Source organism: Tursiops truncatus, chromosome 8 (genome assembly GCF_011762595.2).
Source record: "Tursiops truncatus isolate mTurTru1 chromosome 8, mTurTru1.mat.Y, whole genome shotgun sequence".
NCBI lineage: Eukaryota > Metazoa > Chordata > Mammalia > Artiodactyla > Delphinidae > Tursiops > Tursiops truncatus.
Genome location: NC_047041.1, coordinates 104,981,181 through 105,004,470, shown reverse-complemented (window position 1 = coordinate 105,004,470; position 23,290 = coordinate 104,981,181). Strand labels below are relative to the sequence as shown.

Genomic DNA, 23,290 nt, shown 5'->3' with positions numbered 1-23,290 from the left:
GGCTTTCTTCCACCCACCTCTACCACCCTCGTCCAAATCCAATTATTGCTCATCTGAATTTCTGCAACTCTCCTCTGTGGCTCCCCACCCCACTGCAGTGTCCATCCAAAGCCACCAAGACCTCAAAATGTGAATCAGGTCCATCACTGTGCTGGTTAAGACCGCTGGTTAAGACCGCCAGACCCTGCCGTGGACTTACCACCAAGCTTGAGGTCCTCACTAAGCCGGGGGCTGGTGCAAGTTGGTCCCCGATTCCTGCCCCATCTCCTGCCCCTCCCCCCCGTGCCTCCCCTCCAGACGTGATGAACTTCTTGATGCTCCTCCAACTCACCCAGCACACTGCTGCCTCAGGGCCTTTGCACATGCACTCTGCTGCCTGAACCATCCTGCCTTCCTCCAGGGTTTTACATTCTGGCTCCTCTTTGTTCAGATTCCAGGGACCTGCCTGCCCAGCTTGGTCACTCTCAGTCACACCCCTGTTTCATTTTCATTAGCCCCCTTCCTTCCTCTGAGATGATCTGGTGCTGGGTTCATTTTCTTGTTCAGCCTCTGATGCCCACTGCAAGAGGTCATCCCCTGAGGGAAGGGGCCGTGTCTGCCTTGCTCGCGGCTTCATCTGGAACGTTGCCTGGATGGATCTCTCTAAGGGGTGCCAAGGAGCCCCGTGATCTTGGGCAAGTCACCTCCCCACTCTGAGACTGTTCGCTCATGTACTCACTGGGGCCAAAGATCCTTCCCCTGGGAGGACCCATAAAAGGGGAGGGCTTCCGGCCATGCTGGCCCTGGGAGCCACCCTCATCAGGACTAAGGAAGAGGTTCCAAAGCTTTAGAAGGAACTTTTATTTTTTAATTTATTTTTGGGCCGCCTTGCACGGCATATGGGATCTTAGTTCCCCGACCAGGGGAACTGCAGTGGAAGCGCAGAGTCTTAACCACTGGACCGCCAGCAAATTCCCCAGAAGGACATTCTTGACCGAGCCCAGCCAGGGCCTCGTGAGCTTGGATTTGCTGAGATTTCCCTGGGGACACAGCAGCACAAGGGGCGCCCGAGGCCCTCCCTGGCCCTGCGGGTGTGCGGGTCGAGGTCTTGCTGACGTTTGAGTGCGAAAGATAGTCTTTCTTTCATGAAATGATGGTGATTATAGGTAATGAATTAAAGAAATAGTGCCCCCACTGGCCCAAATGAAAGCACTGGCAACCCTGGGATGGTCCCAAAAAGGCTTGGGGGAAATTTTAGGTCCACAAAATCCAAAATACTAAAAACTCTGTCGGGTTGCAGGCACCAGGGTTTGGGATCTGGGTATTGTGGAAGAGGCTGCTGGGAAGGTGTGACCACAATTCCCCCCTCCCCGGCGCACATACGGGTACAGGCATGCACACACACAGACAAAACAACACAGAAACGCACATGCACGCAAACCACACACGTGTGCACACACACACCCATGCACGTACTCGCGGACAGACAACGTCCCGGGAACATCCTGAAGAGCCATGTGTCTGGGGCTGAGGGTGTGGAGGTTTATGGGTCCCTCCACATGTGCAGGTCCAACCACGGGACTCTGGGCTTGGCCCCTCGAGTTTCCGGGGGCAGAAGTCACGTGGACAGGCTTTGAGAGGAAGGTGTCATGTATGCAAATTTATTCAGATGAGCGTTCAGCCACGGTCCTCTGTGGATTTGTGTACACTCACTTTTTTTAAAAAAAGAATGGTTTCCATAAAAGGTTTTTTGGTAATCACCTCATTTTTAATACAATGTTTATATACAAAAAACCCCATTTCAAACCACTTACTGTACAAGAGAAAGTAGAAGCATCAGATTGCATGACTTTAGCAAATAACAAAAATCTGCTACGCCTACGGACGTCCCCCCTAGTTGACAGCTCACAGGAATGTCAGCGTCTCACCGACCACACGTTCAAGACAGATACGTTTATCTTTTCGTCCCTCCCTTTGGTGAAACATTTCTATTATGTTTCTCTGGGTGCTTGAGAAATTTCAGATCATCGGTTAGTATAATGGCTGCAAATTGAGATCATTCTTATCGGCTATGAGATTCGTTTTCACAAGCTTTTAAAATGATAATAGTCCAACAGTAACATTCCTGTAAGTAAAAATATAGAGAAGTGTTACCAAAATAGAAGCCTTTATTGATAAAAATCTTTGGTATTAACAGTATTTTAAATTCCTCTCAATGATATTTGGTTAGCTAATAAAATAAAAGCCTTCCGCCTTTGAGCTACAGAGAAAAAACCCTTACATCCACTGTAGAATTGATTTTAAAAAAAGCCCAATAAATATTCTGAAGCTGCAAAAGTACCCCCAGAAGCCTTAAGACTTCTTGCAACCCTGAAGCCGTCTGCAGAAATGCCTCCGAGGTCATAATCCCTCACCGCCCGTTTTTCTATCACCCTGAGGTGGGGGAAGCGTATGGCTGCTGGTGGGGACCCCAGAGGTGCCGGTCACCGCTCATTCAGGACACCTGCACCCCGCTAGTTCTCCAAGAGTAAATTCAGAGTTTCCTGGCCCTCTGAGTGGACAGAGCCAGGGCACCTCTCTTTCTGACCAGTGTCTCGGTTTCTGAATCCAGGGAAAGAAAAGGTGATGAAAAATCTCACTTTTTCAACCTAGAGACAGGTGATGTCTTTTGGAACTGGTGTCAGCATCGTTTATTCCTCATCCACTTCTCTGTTTGCCCTCAAATCTCACACCAGCTTTTGTCTAATGCCTTGGAATACCACCTCGCCTCTCTCTTAAGGCATCAGGAGGATTAAAGAAGATGTCTTCTGGGAGCTGCTTCTCACGCTAACGGCCAAGGAGACCCCAGACTCCAAGCATCGCTTCCGCAACGCGCCTGCATCCGCTGTGTATCACCCTGTCCCCAGCAATCATTCTGATTAACCTTGAATCCTAAAGATAACAGAATTCCCTGCCTAATGGTTTTGTGCAAAAACAAGAAAAAAAACAAACAAACAAACAGAAAAAGACGGGGAAATGTTGTCCTATCAGAAGAAAGTGGTCTTCCAGGCCTGCCACAAACCCAGGAACCACTGGGCCAGGGAGCTGTGAGAAGTCGCCTGCCCCGGGAGAGGGCGCGCGTCGTCGATGGGGATGCCCGGCAGCTACGGGGTGCCCCCAGGGAAGTCGGGGCTGTCCGGCGGGGCAGGAGGGGTGGGGCTGTGGTTGTTGAAGGGCTCCGCCTTCTTCCGGTCCTTCTCCATCCACGTGTCCAGCAGCTGCTGTTTGCCCTGCTCCTCCCTCATGAATAGCTCCACCATGAGCACCTTCTCCTTGTGCATCTGCTGGCTGATGTCCTTGGGGATGTCAGGGATGACCCAGTCCACAAAGTCGCTCATGAACATGACCAGGTTCTGGAAGGAGAGTCACCGTCAGGCGGTGGGAAGGAGGACCTGGGAGGCACTGCCACTTCCACCTGCACCCCAGCTGGCAGTGCCTCGCCCCGTCACACCCCGGCCCTGGGACCTCAGACACACCTGGACTTCCCAGGCCTCGGTTTCCCGGAAGGTATAAATGAAACAGGAAACCAGCCAGGGGGGACCTCTGGTGGCTGACTTTCTTGAAAGAATCTGAGCTCAGTAAACAGGAAACGTCTCTGAGTGATTCTGAATCTCTTGCCTGGGAGGCTTGAGAAATGATCTGATTGGTTACCCATCACCAAATATAACAAGTGTTAAGGCTTTAAGGGAGAATAGTCAAAATACAAAGAGACCAGAAACGCAGGGAGCTTAAACTGTCTCTGATGATTCCGCAGGCCCTTCTGCCATTTGTCAGGTCTCCCGGGATCACCCTGAACGGCTGCCGCCTCCCTGGATGCATTTCTGGTCCATAGGGTGCAAATGAGTTGGCTTTCGTGGAAAAACGGAAATCTCTGGTTTTTAAACTTCCGTCTGACCGGCACTCATTAGTACGTATGGCTGAGTTAGTCACCTTGTCACGGAAGGTGCTGGCGCCCCCCCATCCGCCATCACCTTTCTGGGTCCACGCTCCCCAGCTGTGGTGGGTGCTGGCCGCTAAGGCCCACAGAGGCTCGTCTCCAGGGAACCGTCCCCCCAGTCTCCCTGTTCACAGCCTGGATGGTTGCAGCCAATGACTGGCCAGGTGGGCAGACTAAAGGCCCTCTTTTGCGTCAAGGTGGGCCCACGTGTGTGGTGGGATTCATGCTCCAGCCCAGACACCCTCCCCGCCGAGCTCCGTGCCCCCAGCCCCTTGCAGGGCCTTCCCTCAATGACCGGCTTGCACCAGAATCCTTGACTCAGGCTCTGCTTCTGGGGAACTGGGCCCCAGACACTAGTTCTGGCTCCAGAGGGTTATGGAAAGCTGGTGGACAAGGCAGTGGGGCCTCGGGGGCCGGAAGCCCTGCCAGGGGCCACACTGTGTAGAAGGGGCAGGGCTGGGGCTTGAACCCAGTTCCTGGATTCCAGGTTCTGGGGGCCACACAGGAGGGCAACCCCAGCGTGGCCTCCCTGGCTGGGACCTCAGGGCCGCATGCATCAGCCACTCCCCAGTCTGGGGTCCTGTCCACTGGGAATCGCTCAGGCCTCAGAGTTAGCCCCACTCCCCAGAGACTGGGCCAGGCGGGGCCAGGTCCCCTGCCTGCTGCGGGGGGGCAGGGGAGCGCTGGTGTCAGCTGGGAGCCCACTGCCCTCCTGTCCCTCCCTGCCAGCCCTGTCCACTGGGGCACGTCTCCTGCTGCACAGTGACAGGGGAGACTGAGGTCTCCTTCAATAAAGATGCCTTGCATTTAACTAAACGACCCCAGTCCTTCCGGAACCCCGCTCCCGCCTTCCTTTAACTGAGGAGGGGCTGGGACCTGTCCTTGCCCAGGGCCTGGGGTCACCAGCACTCCCCACCCTTGGGTGCCCAGGGCAAGTCCTCCAGCCTCCGAGCCCCCGACGCCAGCCAGCACCTGGCCTCCTGACCCTGTTCTGGGCACAGAGCACCTCCTCGGTGCCTCGATTCCCAAACCTTCTGGAAGCAGACAGGACCCTCGCACCTGGAAGACGATGACAAAGGCCAGCCGGGCGGCCAGGACGGCCCAGAAGTCCTTGGAGACGTCGTACTTGTGTTCCGACCATGGTGGTTCCCGGTAGTCTTTGTACCTGCAAGATGGAGTTGGGTCTCTGAGAGGAACTGGGGTCTGGCTGCACCGAGGGGCTTGTGAGTGTCAGGAAAGCCTGAGTCGGACCCTGGGCCAACTGTAGGACAGCACCCTCCCTGGAGGAAGAGGCCCCCCTCCAGCCCACTCACACGCCCAGGGAGTCTCCCCATGTTGGACGGGGTGCCGGCACCCACGTGGGCTGGGCAGGCCAGAGGGGCGTCCCCGTAAGTCCAGCTGTGGGCCCACAGAAAGAGGCTCCGGGACCATCTGGTCCAGGGGTTCCAAACTTTTGAAGGCAGTGGAGCCCATTTTCTAAAAAGAAATCCCACCTGAGACTCTGGTAGGTCACACAAAGCAAGTGGGGCCTCCCTGGTTGAAGAGGGGTGGGGTCCCTAAGCCTAGAGACTCAACCCACCCCCCATCACCCACAAAACTCCAGGCAGGGCTCCCTGAAATCCAGGTCTCCAGTCTCGACCTTCTCTGTAGGGGAAACTATTGGAAAAAATGAGACGTTTTCTCAAAGTAGCCCTTGTACGACGTTAACCATACAGTTATTGTGGTCAGGGCACCAGGGAACTGTCCCCAGGCCCGCCCTGCCCCACGGGGCCCAGCGCCCCAGCCGCATGTCTCTCCCTCTCCCAACTGTTAGCTCCTTATCTCCGTGTAATAAATACCAGCCCGGCCCTCTTATCACTTCCAGACATTGCCCATGAGCGCCTGCTGGGAGACAAGGTTGCTTACTTCCCTGGCCCCCAAGGTTCCACCTCTGTCCCTTGTGCAGCGGGAGTGGTGGGTGCCTCCTGGGCTTTAGGTCTGCCTTTTTCTCAGAGGCCCAGAGATGCCTGATGTGGCGCTGAGTGAGGATGAGAACCCGGGTTCTGTCCCCACCAACCACCCCAAAATTTGGGAGGTGCTTGGTTTTAACGGGGCTGACCCCCTCTGTGTGGGAAAAGCTTCCCTAAAGCCGTGTGAGGAAGCCATGGCCGGGGCGGTTTCTAGGTGCTGGGCTGCAGCTGTGCCCTGCTGGTTACTGAAAAGCTGAGGCCCAGGTGGGGAGACCAGGAGAGGAGGCACCTAGCTCTGTGGGCACAGGCCTCGCATAGACCCAGAGCCGGCTCCCGCCTTGCTGTGCATCCCTGCGCCATCGCTTGGCCTCTCTGGGCCTCGGTCTGGCATTCCCTCACTTAGTCATGTCGCAAGTATTTATTGAGCAGCTACTGCATGCCCCTGCATTCCAGGGGCAGAGCTTGCGGGGGGCACAGACAGGGCCCCTCACCCACAGAGCTTTGTGTCTGAGGGAGCTGGATGGGAGCCTCGGAGGGCCTGTTCAGAGCTAAGCTGCCAACCCCAGAGACAGGATTGGGCTGGGAACACACCCTCTGGTGCCAGCTGCTGAGCCACGCAGAACATGCACCACCTGATCTCCGATGGGAACAGGCATCCCCTGTTCTCCCAGCGTCAGAAGCCACACACATTTTCTCTTCCCTCTTCTTTCTGTTCTCAAGGCCAGTTGCACCAGGATGCTGGGAAATGTGTTTGGGTCACCTGGCAAACTCCTATGCATCCCTCAAAGCCCACTTACATAAGAACCGTCCAGATGCCAACCCCCACCACCTGCACTGACCTCTATCAGAGATGATCTTACAGTTTCCTTGCTTTGCTCTTGTGCTAAGCCTGCCAGCTCTCCCTGGGGAGAATAATAATGCCCTCTCTGGGGTTGCTGTGAGCATTCAATGAGACCACGTCTGTTTCAGTGCAGGAATAAATGGTAGCCAGCAGGGGTCACAGCGCTCAGCTCTGCTAAGCTGCCTCTCCCATTCCTGCTGCCCCAGGCTGGGCTGGGTGCTGCTCCTTTGGGAGGCAGCTTGACAGGGGGGCGGCCGGCAGCACGGAGCTCACGGCACCTACAGCACTTAATAGTGGGCAACGGTTGGGTGGGCCTGGCTAAAGCCTGAATCCCAGGGAGCAGAGTGGACTGGCCCATGGCCTTCCTTCTCTGTGGGGGTAAAAGTAACAAGGTTCTCACTTAAAAACCAGGTCTCTGCTCTGCCTCCTTGGCCTCCCCCTGCGTGGCCAGGACTCCTGACCGATGCATGGATGGGGAGGTGCTTCCGGGGGCTGGATGCCCGATGCCCGATTCTTACCCAGGAAACACCAACACTGACATTTCTGAGGGAATTTATAATAAAATGACCACCTATATCCCTGCCTTCTTTGTTCTAAATCATTCTTCCTCTAAAATTCATTTTGAGTTAAATAGGTCAGCCTGAGTGTGTTCTTGGTGTGGGATGTTCAAACAAAGCGAGAGAAGTGCAGCGCTGGCTGAGAAGCGGCAGGGGTCCTGGACCGGAAGCTCGGGGGTCTCTGGGGCCCGTGCCTGCGGAGGATGGCGAGGAAGGGACCTTGAGTCCCTGCCCTTGACCCCCAGCTCTCCAGGCAGACCCTGCCCGAGGCGACCACGCAGGGGGTTGAAGCAGATCACCTGGGCCTTTCCTGTGATGTACGTGCTCACGTACATGTGCCTTGAAACATGCGGTGGGTGGGATTCTGAAAAGCGGGAAGCATGTCGTGTTGCCTGTTTGTGTGTCACCTGCCCTTTCTCGTTGGCAGGCCTGGCTGTACCGGGTCCCAGAGTAGGTGTGGTCCCTGCCCTGACACAGAACACACGGCACGTCGTGTAATTTCTCTTTAAGCACTCGGGGTCAGCCGGGCACATCTGCTGTTGCAAAGCCCTCAGTAGCACCTGTGCTGGACAGGTCTGCCTGCCTGTTCCAATGACCGCACGCGGTGCTGGTTTTCCATTTCTTGGGCCAGTTTTTTTTTTTTTTTTGCAAGCAGCCACATGCCACCGCTTGTTGCTGTCAGCACCCTGGACCCTGGCAGTCTCCTCTGCTTCCTGCTACTAGGGCAAGGGTATGAAGACAGACAGGTAAGCTTGCTAGAACTATGGGCAAAGTAAGAGTAAACAGCCTTGGGGTAGATTATCTGCCCTACGCAGAAAGGGCTTCGCGTCATCGCGTGGGTTTGTGACACGTGCTCTGGCCCCTGCAGTCTTTCGTGTTCTGAATCTCAGCTGGGCTGGAGGCGGTGCAGACTGCCCACAGATGCTGAGTGTGCCCCACTCTGCCTCCCCGGTCTCAGCCTCATGGCAAAGCCCATGGCCAGTCGCTCCACAGTCCTCTGTTTCTTGACCCGGGATGCCGTGCCCCTGCCCGCACCTTCAGCCCTACCGTCCACGTTTCCCTTTACGCTTCACGCTCCAGAACAGGCTGCAGTTTCCCACCCACAGACGCCCCTGCTCACCACTCTTCTTTTACCCGCTTTGCCCCTCCCCTTGGAGTGACCCCTACTGCCTCCACCCTCTACCCGGGCTTCCGGCTACTACCACCCCTTTAACTCGATCTGTTTATGCTTCTGTTGTCCCTGCACAAAGTCCCTGGGCAGCAGGGATCATGTGGCCCACGCCCGAGCCCCAGCCCTGAGCCCCCGGCCCCTAACCCGGCCAGGCTGGCACGTGGAAGATGCACAGCGAATAGCCAGGCCTGGCTCTGCCCCGCACTCGTGCCCCCACCCTCTTCCCCGCCTCCGTCTTTCCTGGGGTGCTACCTGCCTGCCCTGAGAGTCTGGCCAGCTGATGGGGCCCCGCAGGTTGGACCCTCTCAGACGTCTGTTGCTTTTGCCTGCCCAGCACCCAGCACCCCAGTTTTCCTTGGGGTGCCCCCCAATCTATGGCTATGACTCCATACGCTGGCACACGACCCAGACCTAGCCAACAAGATCCCCGCACACTCTGGCAACAGTGATTGGTTCAGGCATGGGCCTCTGACCCGAGACAGGTCATTGAGACTCAATCCTAGGACTTCTGCTGATGAGTGGGAAAGAAAGCCCCCCTACTGGGACTGCTGAGCAGAGAGGACTGCTGGGGGACGCTTACTGCCTGTCAGGAAATGACGCCCACATGCAGGAATGCATAAAATTGGGAGGCAGTGTCAGGATGGGGCCGGATGACAAGGCAGCCCCTGGATCCCGCCATGCCTGAAGCCTATCACGGACTTCTTAGTTAAAGGACTAATAAATCACATCCTACCCCCACCCCAGGGATATTTTTTTTTTCCTCTTGAAGCAAGATTAAGCTGTTCTGTGATGTGCCCTGAAAGAATCCTGGCTTGAACTGGGGTTTTCGCAGAAGCCCACCAAATGGGGCTCTTTAAAGAGAGCTGCCTGGGCGGTACCTGCAGATCTGCACCTCGTAGCCCAGGTCTAGGGGGTCGTTGGGGGCCGTGCCATTCTGGAAGTCGCTGACGTTGAAGGAGGAGAGGGTGTGGTTGACGAAGCCGTGCATGGTCCCGTTCTCACTGTACATGTACAGGTACACCAGGCGAGGGATGAAGTCCGACGTGAAGGAGATCACGAACGCCTGGGGCGGGAACAGAGCAGTGAGTGCGGACGCCAGCTGGGAGGGGGAGGGGACGTGCCCCACCTGAGCCAGGGCAGCGCTGGCCCTGGGGTCCGGCCACGTGACCCAAGTTGGCAAACATGACCCCAAGGCCTTGGCTTGTCGAGTGACAAACGAAGGGTTGGGGGCGTTCCTGTCGGCCCCTCCAGCGCCTTGAGGAGAGGGCCCGGGGGCTGGGAACAGGGCGCCCCTGAACGAGAAGGCTTGGGGACCATGCTGGCTGCCTCTCATTGGCTGTGTGGCCCTGGACAAGTCGCCTGACCTCTCTGTGCCTCCATTTTCTCTTGTCAAACAGGGCTAACAGTGCCCGCTCTAGGTGCTTCTCCTTCCTGGCTTGTTTGAAAGAGAGCGAGGCAGGGAGGGAAAGTGCTTTGCGGATTGTGAAGTTCAGACCCAGCCCACCCTATTCTAGAGCAGTCCCCGGGGCAGCGCAGTGTAAGGCCAGTATCAGAGCATGGACCTGACGGCCTGGGGTAAAGTCCAGCTCTGCCTCTTGTTGGCTGCGTGACCTCGGGCAAGTCGCCTGACCTCTCTGTGCCTCGGCTGTATCACCTGCAAGATGGGGCAATAACCCTCTGCCTCCATGGGCCGTGTGTGCACTCGTGGGTGGGTGCACTGAATGGGCTTAGAAGGGCCTGGAGCATTCTAGATGCTCAATAAATGTTAGCTGCTATTATTATTATTGTTGCTGCTGGCTGCTCTCACGAGACGTCCAGCTTGTTCCTAGCTGCTCTGCTCTCAGCGCCCCCATGCTCATGCCCCAGAGGGGCTGTACCTTGGTGTTTCCAGCCTCTCCCCATCAAAATGTGCCCCCAGCTCAGCCCGGGGCGGGGTGCGGAGCTGTCGCTGTCCAGCGCGCAAGCTCAGGCCACGGCCTCCCTTTATAAGTGGGGTTTCAAAGCCTCAACCCAGCGGGACTGGGTGGCTGACAGGGAGCTGTCAGCCAGCAGGGAAAGCAGGTCCAGGGCTCTGAGGGTCCCTTCTCCCGGGCCGAGCACCCTTCCTGTGCCGTGGGGACTGAGTGTCAGGGCCTCACTGTGACCCTGACCCAACACTGTGACCATCTGCTCCAGGGAGCTGCCCGCCCGCCCCCCGCTCCATCCCCGACCCTACAAGGCACAAGGTGGCAGCTTCTGGGGGGCTCAGGCTTGACCGGCTGGTGGAGGGGTGAGGGTCACAGGGCTGAGGCGTTGCAGACGCCCCTGGGGTTCTCGTGTCAGGAAGGCGTGGACCAGATGCTGGGGCAGGGCCGTGGAGGGCGGGGCACTGTCCTCAGCGAGCTCGTGTGTCTGTGCGTGCCTGTGTGCGTGTGTGGGCGACTGGCAGGTTCCTCTTCTCTCCGTGTTTCAGGATTTCTCAAACTTTCTTTGAAGAGCGGGCATGAGTTTCACATAAAGGGGTAAAGTTAACTTTTTTTTTTTGGCCGTGCCGCGTGGCCTGCGGGATCTTAGTTCCCCGACCAGGGATCGAATCCGTGTCCCCTGCAGTGGAAGCACAGTCTTAACCACTGGACCTCCAGGGACGTCCCAAAATTAACTTTTTTAAAAAAGAGCAGAAGAGTTGCTAATGAGGAATCTCCGTGTCTCTCTCTGTCTCTGTGTCTCTGTGTGTCTCTCTCTCCCACCCTCCCTGTCTCTGTCTCTCTCCCTCTCCCGCCCTCCCTGTCTCTGTCTCTCTCCCTCCCTGTCTGCCTCTATCTCCTTCTCTTGTTTGTTCTCAGGACTTGGGAGAGAGGGGACTTAGGGGCCAAGGTGGGCACAGTGGAGGGTTTTGCCCCCGGTTGCAGAGAAAGGTCGAGGAGATTTTGTCATTCCCACCAGAGCCCGCCCCACCCCTCAACAGGACCAAGGGATGCTTCTGAAGAGGAGATGCTCCTGCCAGCTGGGAACCGCTCCGAGGCTGGAGGTACGCACCAGCTCTCTGGAAGGGGAAGGGGTGCCCGGCCGCAGGGCAGCTCGGCCGGGCTTCCTGGCCGAGGTCCTGACGTCACCGGTCACTTACGTTGATTATGACGGCAAGCTTCCCGATGCCTCTGAGGATATCATACCAGATGCCTGGGGGAAAGGGAAGCACAGGTTTAAAGACCCCCTTGCCCTGGCTCTCAGTAACTCGGGCTAGCAGGCAGCAGCCCGGCCTTCGCAGGGGCCGGTCTGGTCCTCTTCTGGGGCAGGTCAGACACGTGGTAACAGGGAATAGTTTGGGGAGGACCTGGGGGAGCCTGGCTGACAACGGAGCCCATGGCTTGTACTGGCTCGTCAGCTGTTTGTAAGCAAACTGTGTAGCTTCTCAAAGAGATGCTTAGAAACACCTGGTCCCTGGTTCTGAACAATCTCCTGTGAAGCTGCGTAAACCACTGATCGGCGTGGATGGAGCCTTTCTCTAGAGAGACAAAGATTCAATTTGGACGCAGCTCCTGCCCCAAAGAGCCCACGCAGCAGTAACTGGAGACTGAAACCACGAAGTTTGATGTCCTATGAATTTTCCGTAGCTCTAGTGCCAGGAAAACTGAATTTAGGGACAGGCCAGGTGCAGGGCGAGGGTCAAGGAGCAAAGCCAGGGCCCCCGGCTGGTGAGGCTGGGACCATGGCCTGGGTATAATGACTGGACAGCAGTGCGGTACAAACCATTTCCCGTCTGGATGCCCCCTTGTTCCCATCACCCCAAGGTGCAGCACTGTAGCTCATCGCAGGTGAACAGAGGATGGTCCCTTCTGAACCAGAAAGCCCAGGACAGAAGCACTTTATCCAGGGCTAGCCCCACTCCTTAGGGCCTCAATGCTGCGACTCCTGGACGGGCGCCCAGTGCCCCTGCCCCCAACCTGACCGCGTTCCTATGAGGCTCGCACACATCACGGAAAAGCTGGGGCTGGAATCCTGTCCCAGGCACTCTCTCTCCCTGCCTGGAGCCAGACCTGAGTGGTGACAACGGCACTCCTCAGGAAGGGCTGGAGGGGACAGTGGCCGGTGGTTGGGGGGCTCCACCCAGGGCACACAGAGCTGCTCATGGGCGTTCCTGCCCTCGCAGTGAGCGCCCGTCTCGGGAGTGTATGCTTGGGGGTCTGCAGAGACCGCAGGAGTTCAGGCCCATGTAGCCCAGAAGCTGGAAGCTGCAGGCTGGGACCCAGCACCCGAGGTCTGCCGTGAGGGGCTCCCCAGCCGCCGCCGGGTACCACTCCATGAAGCAAGCATTTACGCTGCCCGCTGTAGACCCTTCTGCGGGGCCTCGTGGGAGTGACGCTCACCTCCCTGCCCATCAGCCGCCCGTGCCGGCTATCACCGAACCCGAGATGCGAAGTTCGTCCCGGTTCTGTTGGGTCTTCCCACGAGGGCAGCGGTGTTTGATTCACTTTCGCGCTGGAGCAGTGGCAGGGCGGTCACGGGGCCTGCACGCCTCGGGGCGCTAGATCCACCACCCTTCCCATCTCTCCCGAAGGAAGCACTCGAGGTGCAAGTGAGCAAGAGGCAGCTCCTCGGACGACGCATCTGTACGAAGTCAGCGCTGTGCAGGGCCCACCCTCACGGCTGGCCGCCTCGGGGGCGGGGAGCCCTTCTGGAGACTCCACGCTCCCGGGGAGCACATCCTTCATCCCTCCCGGGTCTAGCAGGCAGCCTGGCACGTGGGGCTGGGTGCTGTTGGCTAAGTGTTGGCTGAGTGACTGTACGAACGTAGAAAGCCCTTCCAACTAGGCTTCACGCCCGAGCAGAGGTTGCCACATCCAGGTGCGTGGGTGTTTCCTCGAGCTTGCCCGCTGCTTAAAAAATGCTGGTGGGAATGTAAATTGATACAGCCACTATGGAGAACAGTATGGAGGTTCCTTAAAAAACTAAAAATAGGGCTTCCCTGGTGGCGCAGTGGTTGAGAGTCCGCCTGCCGATGCAGGGGACACGGGTTCGTGCCCCGGTCCGGGAAGACCCCACATGCCGCGGAGCAGCTGGGCCCATGAGCCATGGCCGCTGAGCCTGCGTGTCCGGAGCCTGTGCTCCGCAACGGGAGAGGCCACAACAGTGAGAGGCCTGCGTACCGCAAAACAAAACAAAACAAAACAAACTAAAAAACAGAACTACCATACGACCCAGCAATCCCACTACTGGGCATATACCCTGAGAAAACCATAATTCAAAAAGAGACATGTACCACAGAGTTCATTGCGGCTCTATTTACAATAGCCAAGATATGGAAGCCAGGATATGGAAGTGTCCATCCTCGGATGAATGGATAAAGATGTGACACATATATACAATGGAATATTACTCAGCCATAAAAAGAAACGAAATTGAGATATTTGTAGTGAGGTGGGTGGACCTAGAGTCTGTCATACAGAGTGAAGTAAGTCAGAAAGAGAAAAACAAATACCGTATGCTAACACATATATATGGAATCCACGGGAAAAAAAAAAAGGGTCATGAAGAACCTAGGGGTAAGACGGGAATAAAGACACAGACCTACTAGAGAATGGACTTGAGGATATGGGGAGGGGGAAGGGTAAGCTGTGACAAAGCGAGAGAGTGGCATGGACATATATACATTACCAAACGTAAGGTAGATAGCTAGTGGGAAGCAGCCGCGTAGCACAGGGAGATCAGCTCTGTGCTTTGTGACCACCTAGAGGGGTGGGATAGGGAGGGTGGGAGGGAGGGAGACGCAAGAGGGAGGAGATATGGGAACATATGTGTATGTATAACTGATTCACTTTGTTATAAAGCAGAAACTAACACACCACTGTAAAGCAATTATACTCCAATAAAGACGTTAAAAAGAAAGATACAATGCAAATAGAAAAAAAAATGTTGACGGATGTTCACAGACCAGGATGACGTGTTTTTAAAAAGTGAAACTTGCTGCTTCTAAAGGGGCCTCAGCTCTGGGTCAGCAGCGGGCTGGCATCTCCAGGACGACAGTTGGCCGTGGCTGGCAGCGGCGCCTCCTTCAGGCCACACAATGCACTGCAGGTCTCTCTGTACCAAGGCAACTCCTTTATCACCACCAGTTGCTTAGAGAAACATTTATCCAAACCCAGACCTGACTAAAGTGGGGAGACAAAAAAACCCCGAGGGTAGGGTGTTTCATGGGAACAAGCACGCCTGCTGTGTATGTTTCGTCCACTCCTTCTTGCGGCCCCGCCTGGCCCCGAGGGCTCTGAGCTTGAGGACTCCGAGTGGGGGGCCAGGGTGCCGGTGAGCCTGGCAAGTTGAGGTTTCCGGGCAGGGGGCTGCCTCGGGGGGCGGCTCCTGAGCACAGCAGGAGGAAATGAGTCTGCGGCCGGCCGAGGCCGTGGTCCAACGGGCTGAGACAGGTGACAACAGAAAACGGGGCTGCTGAGGTGGGAGACGGATGGGCCAGCGAGGGCTTTCCACGGCCCGGGGCTGAGCCGGGCTTCCAGGTCCCGCAGTGCCTTTATGTCCGGGCCGACGGTCCTCTGTGCGATCCCCACTCCAGAACCGTGGGCTCCTGTTGCAAAAGTGCAGAACCCGGACGCCGCTCCGGCCCGCAGGATCACCTCTTCTGGAGCCTTGACCCTCCAAGCTATTCAGACACACACTGCACTCCAGGATAAGAATCATTGCTCTGACGACCTCGAGGTACAAGGGGCTGATGCTGTTTGGGACAAATCTTGGCTTCGCTTATGAAAATCTCGCGGGGGGAGATGCCTCATTTCCATCGGCCTTCTTCAAGGCATCACTGCTGTCCCAGGAGACGCTAAGCCCCGTTTCCAAGCACACGTCAGGGAGGTGTTTAGACGCGCCTGTCAACTCTCAGCACCCGGGAGCCGAGCTCAGGCAGAGTTCCTCACTCGGAAGGCTCTGAGGAATGAGCATGAGGGCAGGAAGCATGCTGGTCTGGAGTCAAAGGTCCGGGACGGCGATGCTGGAGCCGGTTCCCATGTGCGCACGCGGCTGGGTCACTGCAGCCACTCACCACGCCCCCCCCCTCCCCCCCCCCTCCAGGGCCAAGCAGGGCAGTCGCGGCGCCTGTGCTTTGTGGCAGAGCTTCCTCCAGACACCCCTGGCGCCGTGGGTGCAGGTCATGGGGGCCCCTGGGGCCCTCTGTCCCCTCAGGGCCCTGCACGGATCACAGGAGGAATACAAAAGCCTCTTCAAGGAAAGGTTACCGTGGAGGAGGCCATAAACAAACCCAGATTATGCTCCAGCTGACCAGGCAGGAACCAGGAAGGGAGCAGCCAGTCCGTAAGGACTGGGAATGATCGAGGAGCCGCGATCAGAAACCCTGAGGATACGATCCAAGCCCTGCTCGTGGTGGGAATGACAACGCCCACCAGGGCCGCGGAGGGCCGGTGGCAGCGTGGCGCCCTGGTGCTCCCTTCCACCCTGGGGGGCTGCAGGCTCTGGGTGCTGCTACAGGACACGGCCACGGCTCTGCCAGGCACAGATGCCAAAGCAAACTCTGGCCGCCGTGGACACGCCTGGGGCCTCCGGGCGCCTGAGAATCGGGCCTTTGTAAGCAACAAGTGGCGGGAGGCGACGCTCTTTTCTTCACGGCCGCTGGGCATGGGCTCAGGATTCCCAAGGACTGTCCAGGGAGCGCCTGGTGGGATGACCGTCTGCCCCATGCAGGCCTCAGGCGTGCACCTCACGGAGGTGTGCCGGGAGGGGCCGAGGGCTTGAGCGCTCCACTTCCAGCTCAGCTCCGCTAACCACCTGGCCTCAGTCTCCCCATCTGGAAAATGGGACCGAGGATTTGCCCCAGCTTCCCCACGAGGCTCCTGGGGGGACTCAACAGCTGAAAGCCCCAGAGAAAGTTCAATGCCAGGCACAGCTCTCTGGGGTCGTCCTCAGAGCAGGGCAAGGTACGCTTCCGAGAGCCCTGGGTTCCGCGTCACCTTGATCTCGAGGCGGGGATTTGCAAACACGGCCTGTGGCCCAAATCAGTGCACGGCTGGTGTTGTTGGATGACCCACGAGAAAAGAATAGCTCTTGCATTTTCAAGTGTGAGTGAAAAAAGCGTGAGAAACTTAGCCTTTCGGTGAGAATTCTGCACATCACTTCAGTCCACAGAGACAAAAACGTTTACTCTCCGGCCGTTCATGGAAACGTGAGCCGGGCTCTGACTCAGTGCAGCAGCAAACCCACTGCTTTGGACTGCTGTCCCCCCCGGCCCTGTGGCCACGGCCCTCCCGGCTACGTAGGGGTGTGGTGTGAGGAGCGAAGGCTCGCTCCAAGGCCACAGATGAGGCAGAATCAGGGAGCCAGAAGGGACTTCACAGGGCCAGTGAGTTCTGGGGCCTTAAAATCCTTTAAAATCATAAACGAAGTCTAGGACGGAGGACATCTGTTTGCCGGGTCTTTGCTGACTGTCTGGGTCGTCCAGATAGGAAGGAGAGACTAAAGTGTCAAAACACAGGGCGATGACCTCTGTACTGCAGCTGGGCTTAGACGTCCCTCCTGGTGGAGCAGCGAGCGTGCCTGGACCCTCTCTAAGCCTGGGGCCGGCAGGTGACATCACGGAGCCCAGAGCACAAACGTGAACCAGGTGAAATCACCGATATCTGAGCGCGTCTGAACCGTGAGAACGGCGATTGCATCCGGTTCAACCCGAGAGGCTGCACCGTGTAAAGCCGGACTCCAGGCTTCTCGGGGGGCGGGGGTGGATGGTGGAGAATCAGTGGGCCTGGCATCATCAGTGGGTGGGGGCCGCACCATGGGGCCCAGCACGGGCCAAGGAGCCCCTGGCTGGGGATGCAATGGTCTCAGGGGCGTTTTCAACAAGGGCGACCCAATGCCAAGGGCGAGAGAAGGTTTTGGAAGGAGTGACGAAGCCCCTGCATTTTTGCAAGATTATATTTGGGCTACAAAAGCCCAACCCAGACTTCTCTGGTGGCGCAGTGGTTAAGAATCCGCCTGCCAATGCAGGGCACACGGGTTCGAGCCCTGGTCCGGGAAGATCCCACGTGCCGCGGAGCAACTAACCCTGTGCGCCACAACTACAGAGCCTGTGCTCTGGAGCCCGCGAGCCACAACTACTGAGCCTGCACACCTAGAGCCTGTGCTCTGCAACAAGAAAAGCCACCACGATGAGAAACCCGTGCACCGCAACGAAGAGTAGCCCCCGCTCGCCACACCTAGAGAAAGCCCGTGCGCAGCAACGAAGACCCAACGTAGCAAAAAATAAATAAAAATAAATAAATTTATTTAAAAAAAAAAGCCCAACCCAAAGATCTATCTCGCTGGTGTGCAAACCTTATTTTGGTAAAATGACAGATAACATCCCTAACACACAATTCAATCTTGTTTGTTCCAGGAACCAGCACAGAACTAGCACAGGTGCTGTTGTAACTAAAATTGTGTTCAATAGGAGATAAAACAAATATATTTTGTAATTTTCCATCTCATTTCAAGATAAAATCCCAATAAAGACTTTTTTGTTTTCACCCTGAAAATTGGGTTCTGGATTAAGTTGATTCCCTTTAAGATACGATGAGAATCGTCCTTGCTGGTGGGGGCTAGCTGTGGCAAAGGCGTGCATGGGGCTCTGAGCCCTGCCTACTAGATCCCTCCACTCCTGGACAGACGGGCACCCACATATGCTTAAATGCCTCTGGTGACAGGGAGCTCACCACTCCACAAGGATGTCGGTTCCACTTTTGACACCTTTGACTATTCGAAAGTTAGTCCTTATGCTGGTGTTAAACGTCCCCCAACCCCAAGCCCCTCTTCCACGTGGATGAGGAGCGCCTTAGTGACTCGGGGTTAAAAAGCCCAGGCTGCTCTCGGCCCTGACCCAACAGGCAGGTGACACGATGCTCTTCCTTCATTGCTGGGAGGGGGCTCCCTCCTTCCTTTACTCTTCTGTGAACGTTAAATGACTAAACGATACCCTCTGTAGGAAGGCACTGCTGAGCAGCTACTATGAGCTGGTCTGGCTCTGTGCTCTGGGGCCACGCAGACAGCCGGGGAGGGGCAGGGGTGCTGAGGGCCACCAGAGGGAATGTACCTTGTGGGCCTCCTGGAGCAGCACACCGGGGAGCAGCTCTGATATCCGAGCCATGAGCTCCTTCCCAAGTGTTCTCCGCAGCCCACACATCTCAGGAGTTGGCAGTTCGGGGTGGGGTGGAGAGGGGCCTGGAGGCCCTGCATCCTCACCCCCCGCCCCATCTCTGACCCTGTCCCCAGGGCAGGTGCAGTGAGGAGCCCAGGACCCCACTTTGCTAGCTCTGCCTCTGGCTTCCGGGGAGCTTCCCAAAGCCCAGTATGTCCTCCAACCCCAGCGCCCAGGGCACTCACCGATGTCCTTGGCTCTGACGGCCACCGGCCTTCGGAGCTCGGTGATGAACTTCTTGGCGTCCAGGCGTATCTCAATGATGTTGTTCAGCAGCGCAAAGAGTGGGGCCAGCGGGAAGGACGCAACGAACAGGGTGACAAAGCCGAACTGGATGACTGCAGAGAGGAGGGGACGGCGGTCAGCATGCACTGTCCCTGTCCCGGGATGGCAGGACCCCCGCCCCATGCCCCCGGGTCGGATGGGCCCTGCCTCCCATGTGTAAGAGGGGATCTCGGACACGCCCAGGCCGGGAGGGAGCTGTGGGCAAGGTTCCAAGTTTTGCTCTGGACCTGAGTCTTGTCTCTTGAATAAAGGCCGTGTACTCACTTATCATATGTCTGATCTTAAAAATCACCAGTTAACGGGAAAAAGGTGCCCGTGAGCACAAAGGCCCAGCCTCAGTCACCCTGTGTGCGGGCCAGGACGGTGCCCTCGTGCTTCCTAGGACCTGGCGGGCCCGCGAGCATCACTGCGTCTCCAACAGCCCCAAGTGCCCCCCTCCGTCGGGCCCCGGGGAGCCGGTCGGGGACCGCCGCCCACTGTCTGGACAATCTCGCCCCTCTGCCTCCCTCCCTCACTGTCCCTCCTTCTGCTCATCATGGGCCGGCGGGGCAGGTCGGGGAGAGGGTGCTGAACGGAAGTGAGTGGAGGAAGCTGGCTCAGGGACTGCACAGCCGGACCTCGCCCAAGGGCGCTCAGTGCCAGGCGGGAAACAGGGAAGCCGGCAGAATGTGGCCCCGGGCCCAGCGGGCTGAGCGTGACCACTGTTAGCGCGGCGGGGTGCCTGGAGGCTCTGTGTGATCCCTCGTCCCAGAGCCACGTCCCTGGCCCCTCACGTGCCCCACGGGGGCTCCGCGCGATGCTTCTGTGCATGCTGGCCTCGCCTGAAGGCTCTGGAGATGATGGACGGGATGGAGGCCACTGGATAAGCTCGGCGTTGGGGCCAGGGGGCTGCTGAGCCCCGAGGCTGCGGGTTCCCCGACTCCCGAGTGACACTGCCTCCCCTTGCAGGGACAGCAGTGGGGAGAGCAGCAGGAGGCGCGGCTGGGTCCTGCCCACTGGGCCTTTTCTTCCACCTACCCCATCCCAGCCCGAGTCGGCCTGGAGGAGACGCCAGGCACAGGGTGGCTGCTCCGTGGGGGGGCAGGAGGCGCCTCCCCCAGGAATTTCATTTCACTAAACCCCAGAGGATCCAGGACTCTCCAGCCACCATAAAGATTAAAATCTGGGGACTTCCCTGGTGGCATTCCCAGGCGGTTAAGAATCCGCCTGCCAACGCGGGGGACATGGGTTCGAGCCCTGGTCCGGGAAGATCCCACATGCCGCGGAGCAGCTAAGCCCGTGCACCACAACTACTAAGCCCACGCGCTGCAACTACTGAAGCCCGCACGTCTAGAGCCGGTGTTCCACAACAAGAGAAGCACCCGCTCGCCGCAACTAGAGAAAGCCTGCGCGCAGCAACGAAGACCCAACGCAGCCAAAAAAAAAAAATAATAAACTTAAAAAAAAGTTAAAATCTGGGGAAACGACCGACTGCAGTCTCTCAGCGGATCATAGGCTGCTGTTCTCGGTGTCCGTCCGCCCACGGGGTCAGGCAGTGGAGACCCTCCTCCCAGGCCCCACGATGAGCATTAACAGCCGGGCAGAGGGCAGGCCTGGGGAGGCGGCACCCACAGGGCGGGGAGCTGCCCGTCTGCCTCCGGTTCAGCCTGGATTTGATTCCGGGACGATGTCACCCAGACGCCACACCATCTCCTTGTCTTAAGTCTCAGAGTGTTACGGCACTGGCGTCCGGGAAGCTGGGAGTGACTTACTGGGACCAACTCTGCCAACAGAGGGAGGGACGCACCCACGGTACAATTAAACAGAACCGCTCCTGAAACCCAAGGCCACCCCACCCCTGACCAGCCCACCCTGCAGACCAGTCCCTGGCTGGTTTGCCCAGGTGCCTGTTAAAACGCAGAGTCCTGGGTCCCACTCCGTGCAGACCAGGATTGGGCCCGGGAACCAGCATTAAATTTTTTTTTTTTTTGCTGCACTGCGAGGCTTGAGGAATCTTAGTTCTCCGGCCAGGGATCAAACCCGGGGCGCCGGCTGTGGAAGCCCAGAGTCTTAACCACTGGACCGCCAGGGAAGTCCCCCAGCATTTAAGATAAGCTGTCCATGGCGGTTAGGGGGCACGACACTGGGACCCCTGTGCGTAAGTGTCAGCCTTCACTCATCCATTCATTCAGGGAGCACACATTGAGCACCCACTGTATACCTGGACCTGTGCTAGGGGCAGGGGGTACAGCAGTGAAGAAAAAAGACCTGCTTTCATGGGGCTTTGATTCTACGGGAGAGGCAGATGGTGGAGGAGTGAGAAAGGGTTGGGGGCTAAAGATATCAGCTGTGGTGAGAACCAGAAAGCAGGGGGAGAGGCTGCCCCTTTTAAACCCTGCGGTGGGGAAGACCCCTCTGGTGGGGGACATTCTGAGCAGAGCCCTGCAGGAAGGGAGAGAGGGAGTGACGCTCATACCAGGGGAAAGCGTTACGGGCAGGGCACAGCCAGCGCAAAGGCCCCTTGGCAGGAGTGACCTCTGTGAGTTTGGGTAACAGCAAGGAGGCCAGCGTGGCCCAAGTGGAGGGAGAGGTAGGAGGTGGGGTCAGGGAGGCTCCAGGTGGCTGCCACGCAGGCCACACCTGGCCTGTCCCCTCTCTCTCTCGCCCCACTCCTGGGAGTCATGTGCCGCCTCTGGGCATCCTCCCATCCAGCGGCACAGCTGCAGGTGACACGGCTGAGTCCTGGGTGTGTCCCGCTCCGTGCAGGGACCGCAGCGAGCCCCCGGCGGCCAGCTGGCCCTTTTCCGTCCTGCCCCGTCTCCCAGGACAGGATTCTCCCGTCACTTACTCATCTCCATGTACTCCGGGGTGAGGCCCGCGAAGGGCTCCAGCGTGTAATCCACCTCGTACCGCTGCTTCTTCTTCACGTACTCGTCGTGGTCAGAGGGGCTCTGGTGCCTCAGCCTCAGGTAACGGATGAACTTCTTCATTTTCCTGAAAGACACACGACGTCACCTCGGTTGGGTTTCCAGGGAGGTGGGCTCGGGGGTCTGGCGCCTCCAAGCTGTTTTTCCAATTCTCTGAGCCCTCGCGCGTTCTCAGTCCTGAACTAACATCTTGGCGATGACCCCTCTGTTGATGATTTCCTTTGCCGTTTTCCCCAGGGGCAGGGGGCAAGCATCACTGCTCCGTTTGTGACATGAGGAAACGGAGGCCAGGGAGGGCCCCTCAGGTGTCAGGGGTCTGGCCGGCCCCAAGCAGACTTGGCTGCCTTGGACCATGGAGGCTGGCACGTGGGTTTGGGGCCACCTGTGGGTATCCTGCATCCTCAGCCAGTTGGGAGCAGGGGTCATCCTGGCCTCGTCCCTGGCCTCGTCCACTAGGGGTGGCTACTGCCCATCTTCCTCCCGTGTCCTCACCACCTCCCTGTTTCCGGCGCCCCCACCCTGGTCCAGGCCCCGTGTCACCCAGACTACTGCAAGGGCCTCCCGAGCGCCCCAAGGCCCCGATCTCCCCCTTGCTCCGCCGTGACCTGAAGCGGATGCTACTCACGGGATGCCGATCTCAAACAGGTTGTTCTGAATCAGCTGCTTCCCCAGCATAATGATGCTCAGCTGGATACACAGCTCCATCAGGCAGCCCCCCGGGGCGCACTGCGGCACAGAGAACGGGCGTCAGCCCCCGCCCCCGCCCCGCCTACCGGGAGAGACCACCCCAGCTCCCAGCGAGGGGAGGTCGGCCCTCGTGTCCTCCACATCGAACCCCCGGAACCTTGGAATGGAACCTTATTTGGAAATAGGGTCTTTGCAGATGTGACCGAGTTAAGATGAGGTCGCGCTGGCATAGGGTGGACCCTGCTCCGATTGCCGGTGTCCTGATAAGAGGAGGAAACACACACAGGCACACTGAGGGGAGGAGGCCCCGTGAAGACGAGGCAGAGATTGGAGAGGCCCATCGATGAGCAGGGCGAGGCCAAGGATCGCCCGCGGCCGCCAGAGCTGGGAGAGAGGCCTGGAGGAACCCTCCCTGGAACCTTCGGAGCGAGCGTAGCCCTGCGGACACCTTGAGTTTGGACTTCTGGCCTCTGGACCCATAAGAGAATAAATCGCTGCTGTTTTAAGCTACCCGGTCTGTGGTATCTTGTCACAGCAGCTCCGGGAAGCTAGTACAACCCGGCCAACAGGCTCTCGGGGCTGCAGCAAGGCTCAGAGCGGAGCACACTGCCAGGGAGTAGGCAGCGGCGGGGCTGGGTCTCAGGGCTGCTCCTGCCCCAGGGCCACGCAGGCTAGGGCCGTGCAGCTGGGCAGCCGCGGGGTGAGGGAGCCGGCCACCCCTCGGAGGCCTAATGCCCTGTGGGTTTGTACCGGGGGCCGGGCAGGCTGTCAGAAGCTTAACTT

The 23,290-nt window shown here is 57.9% G+C and overlaps 1 protein-coding gene across 15 annotated transcripts in view; it reads right to left on the bottom strand.

Annotated features, from left to right (window-relative positions):
• Positions 1 to 1,725: 1,725 nt before the first annotated feature.
• ANO1 (anoctamin 1) overlaps positions 1,726 to 23,290 on the bottom strand; it is a 160,794-nt gene continuing 139,229 nt past the window's right edge. For 9 of the 15 annotated variants that reach the window (XM_073809310.1, XM_073809312.1, XM_073809315.1 and 6 more), the window contains 8 exons: positions 22,678 to 22,767; positions 22,446 to 22,546; positions 21,742 to 21,887; positions 18,815 to 18,967; positions 11,577 to 11,629; positions 9,352 to 9,536; positions 5,015 to 5,120; positions 1,726 to 3,371 (listed from right to left, as the gene is read on the bottom strand). In XM_073809310.1, coding sequence (XP_073665411.1) covers positions 3,123 to 3,371; positions 5,015 to 5,120; positions 9,352 to 9,536; positions 11,577 to 11,629; positions 18,815 to 18,967; positions 21,742 to 21,887; positions 22,446 to 22,546; positions 22,678 to 22,767 — 1,083 coding nt within the window. In that variant the 3' untranslated portion in view covers positions 1,726 to 3,122. The remainder of the gene's footprint in view (positions 3,372 to 5,014; positions 5,121 to 9,351; positions 9,537 to 11,576; positions 11,630 to 18,814; positions 18,968 to 21,741; positions 21,888 to 22,445; positions 22,547 to 22,677; positions 22,768 to 23,290) is intronic. The other 6 variants (XM_073809316.1, XM_073809320.1, XM_033861348.2 and 3 more) reach the window with 1 other exon arrangement.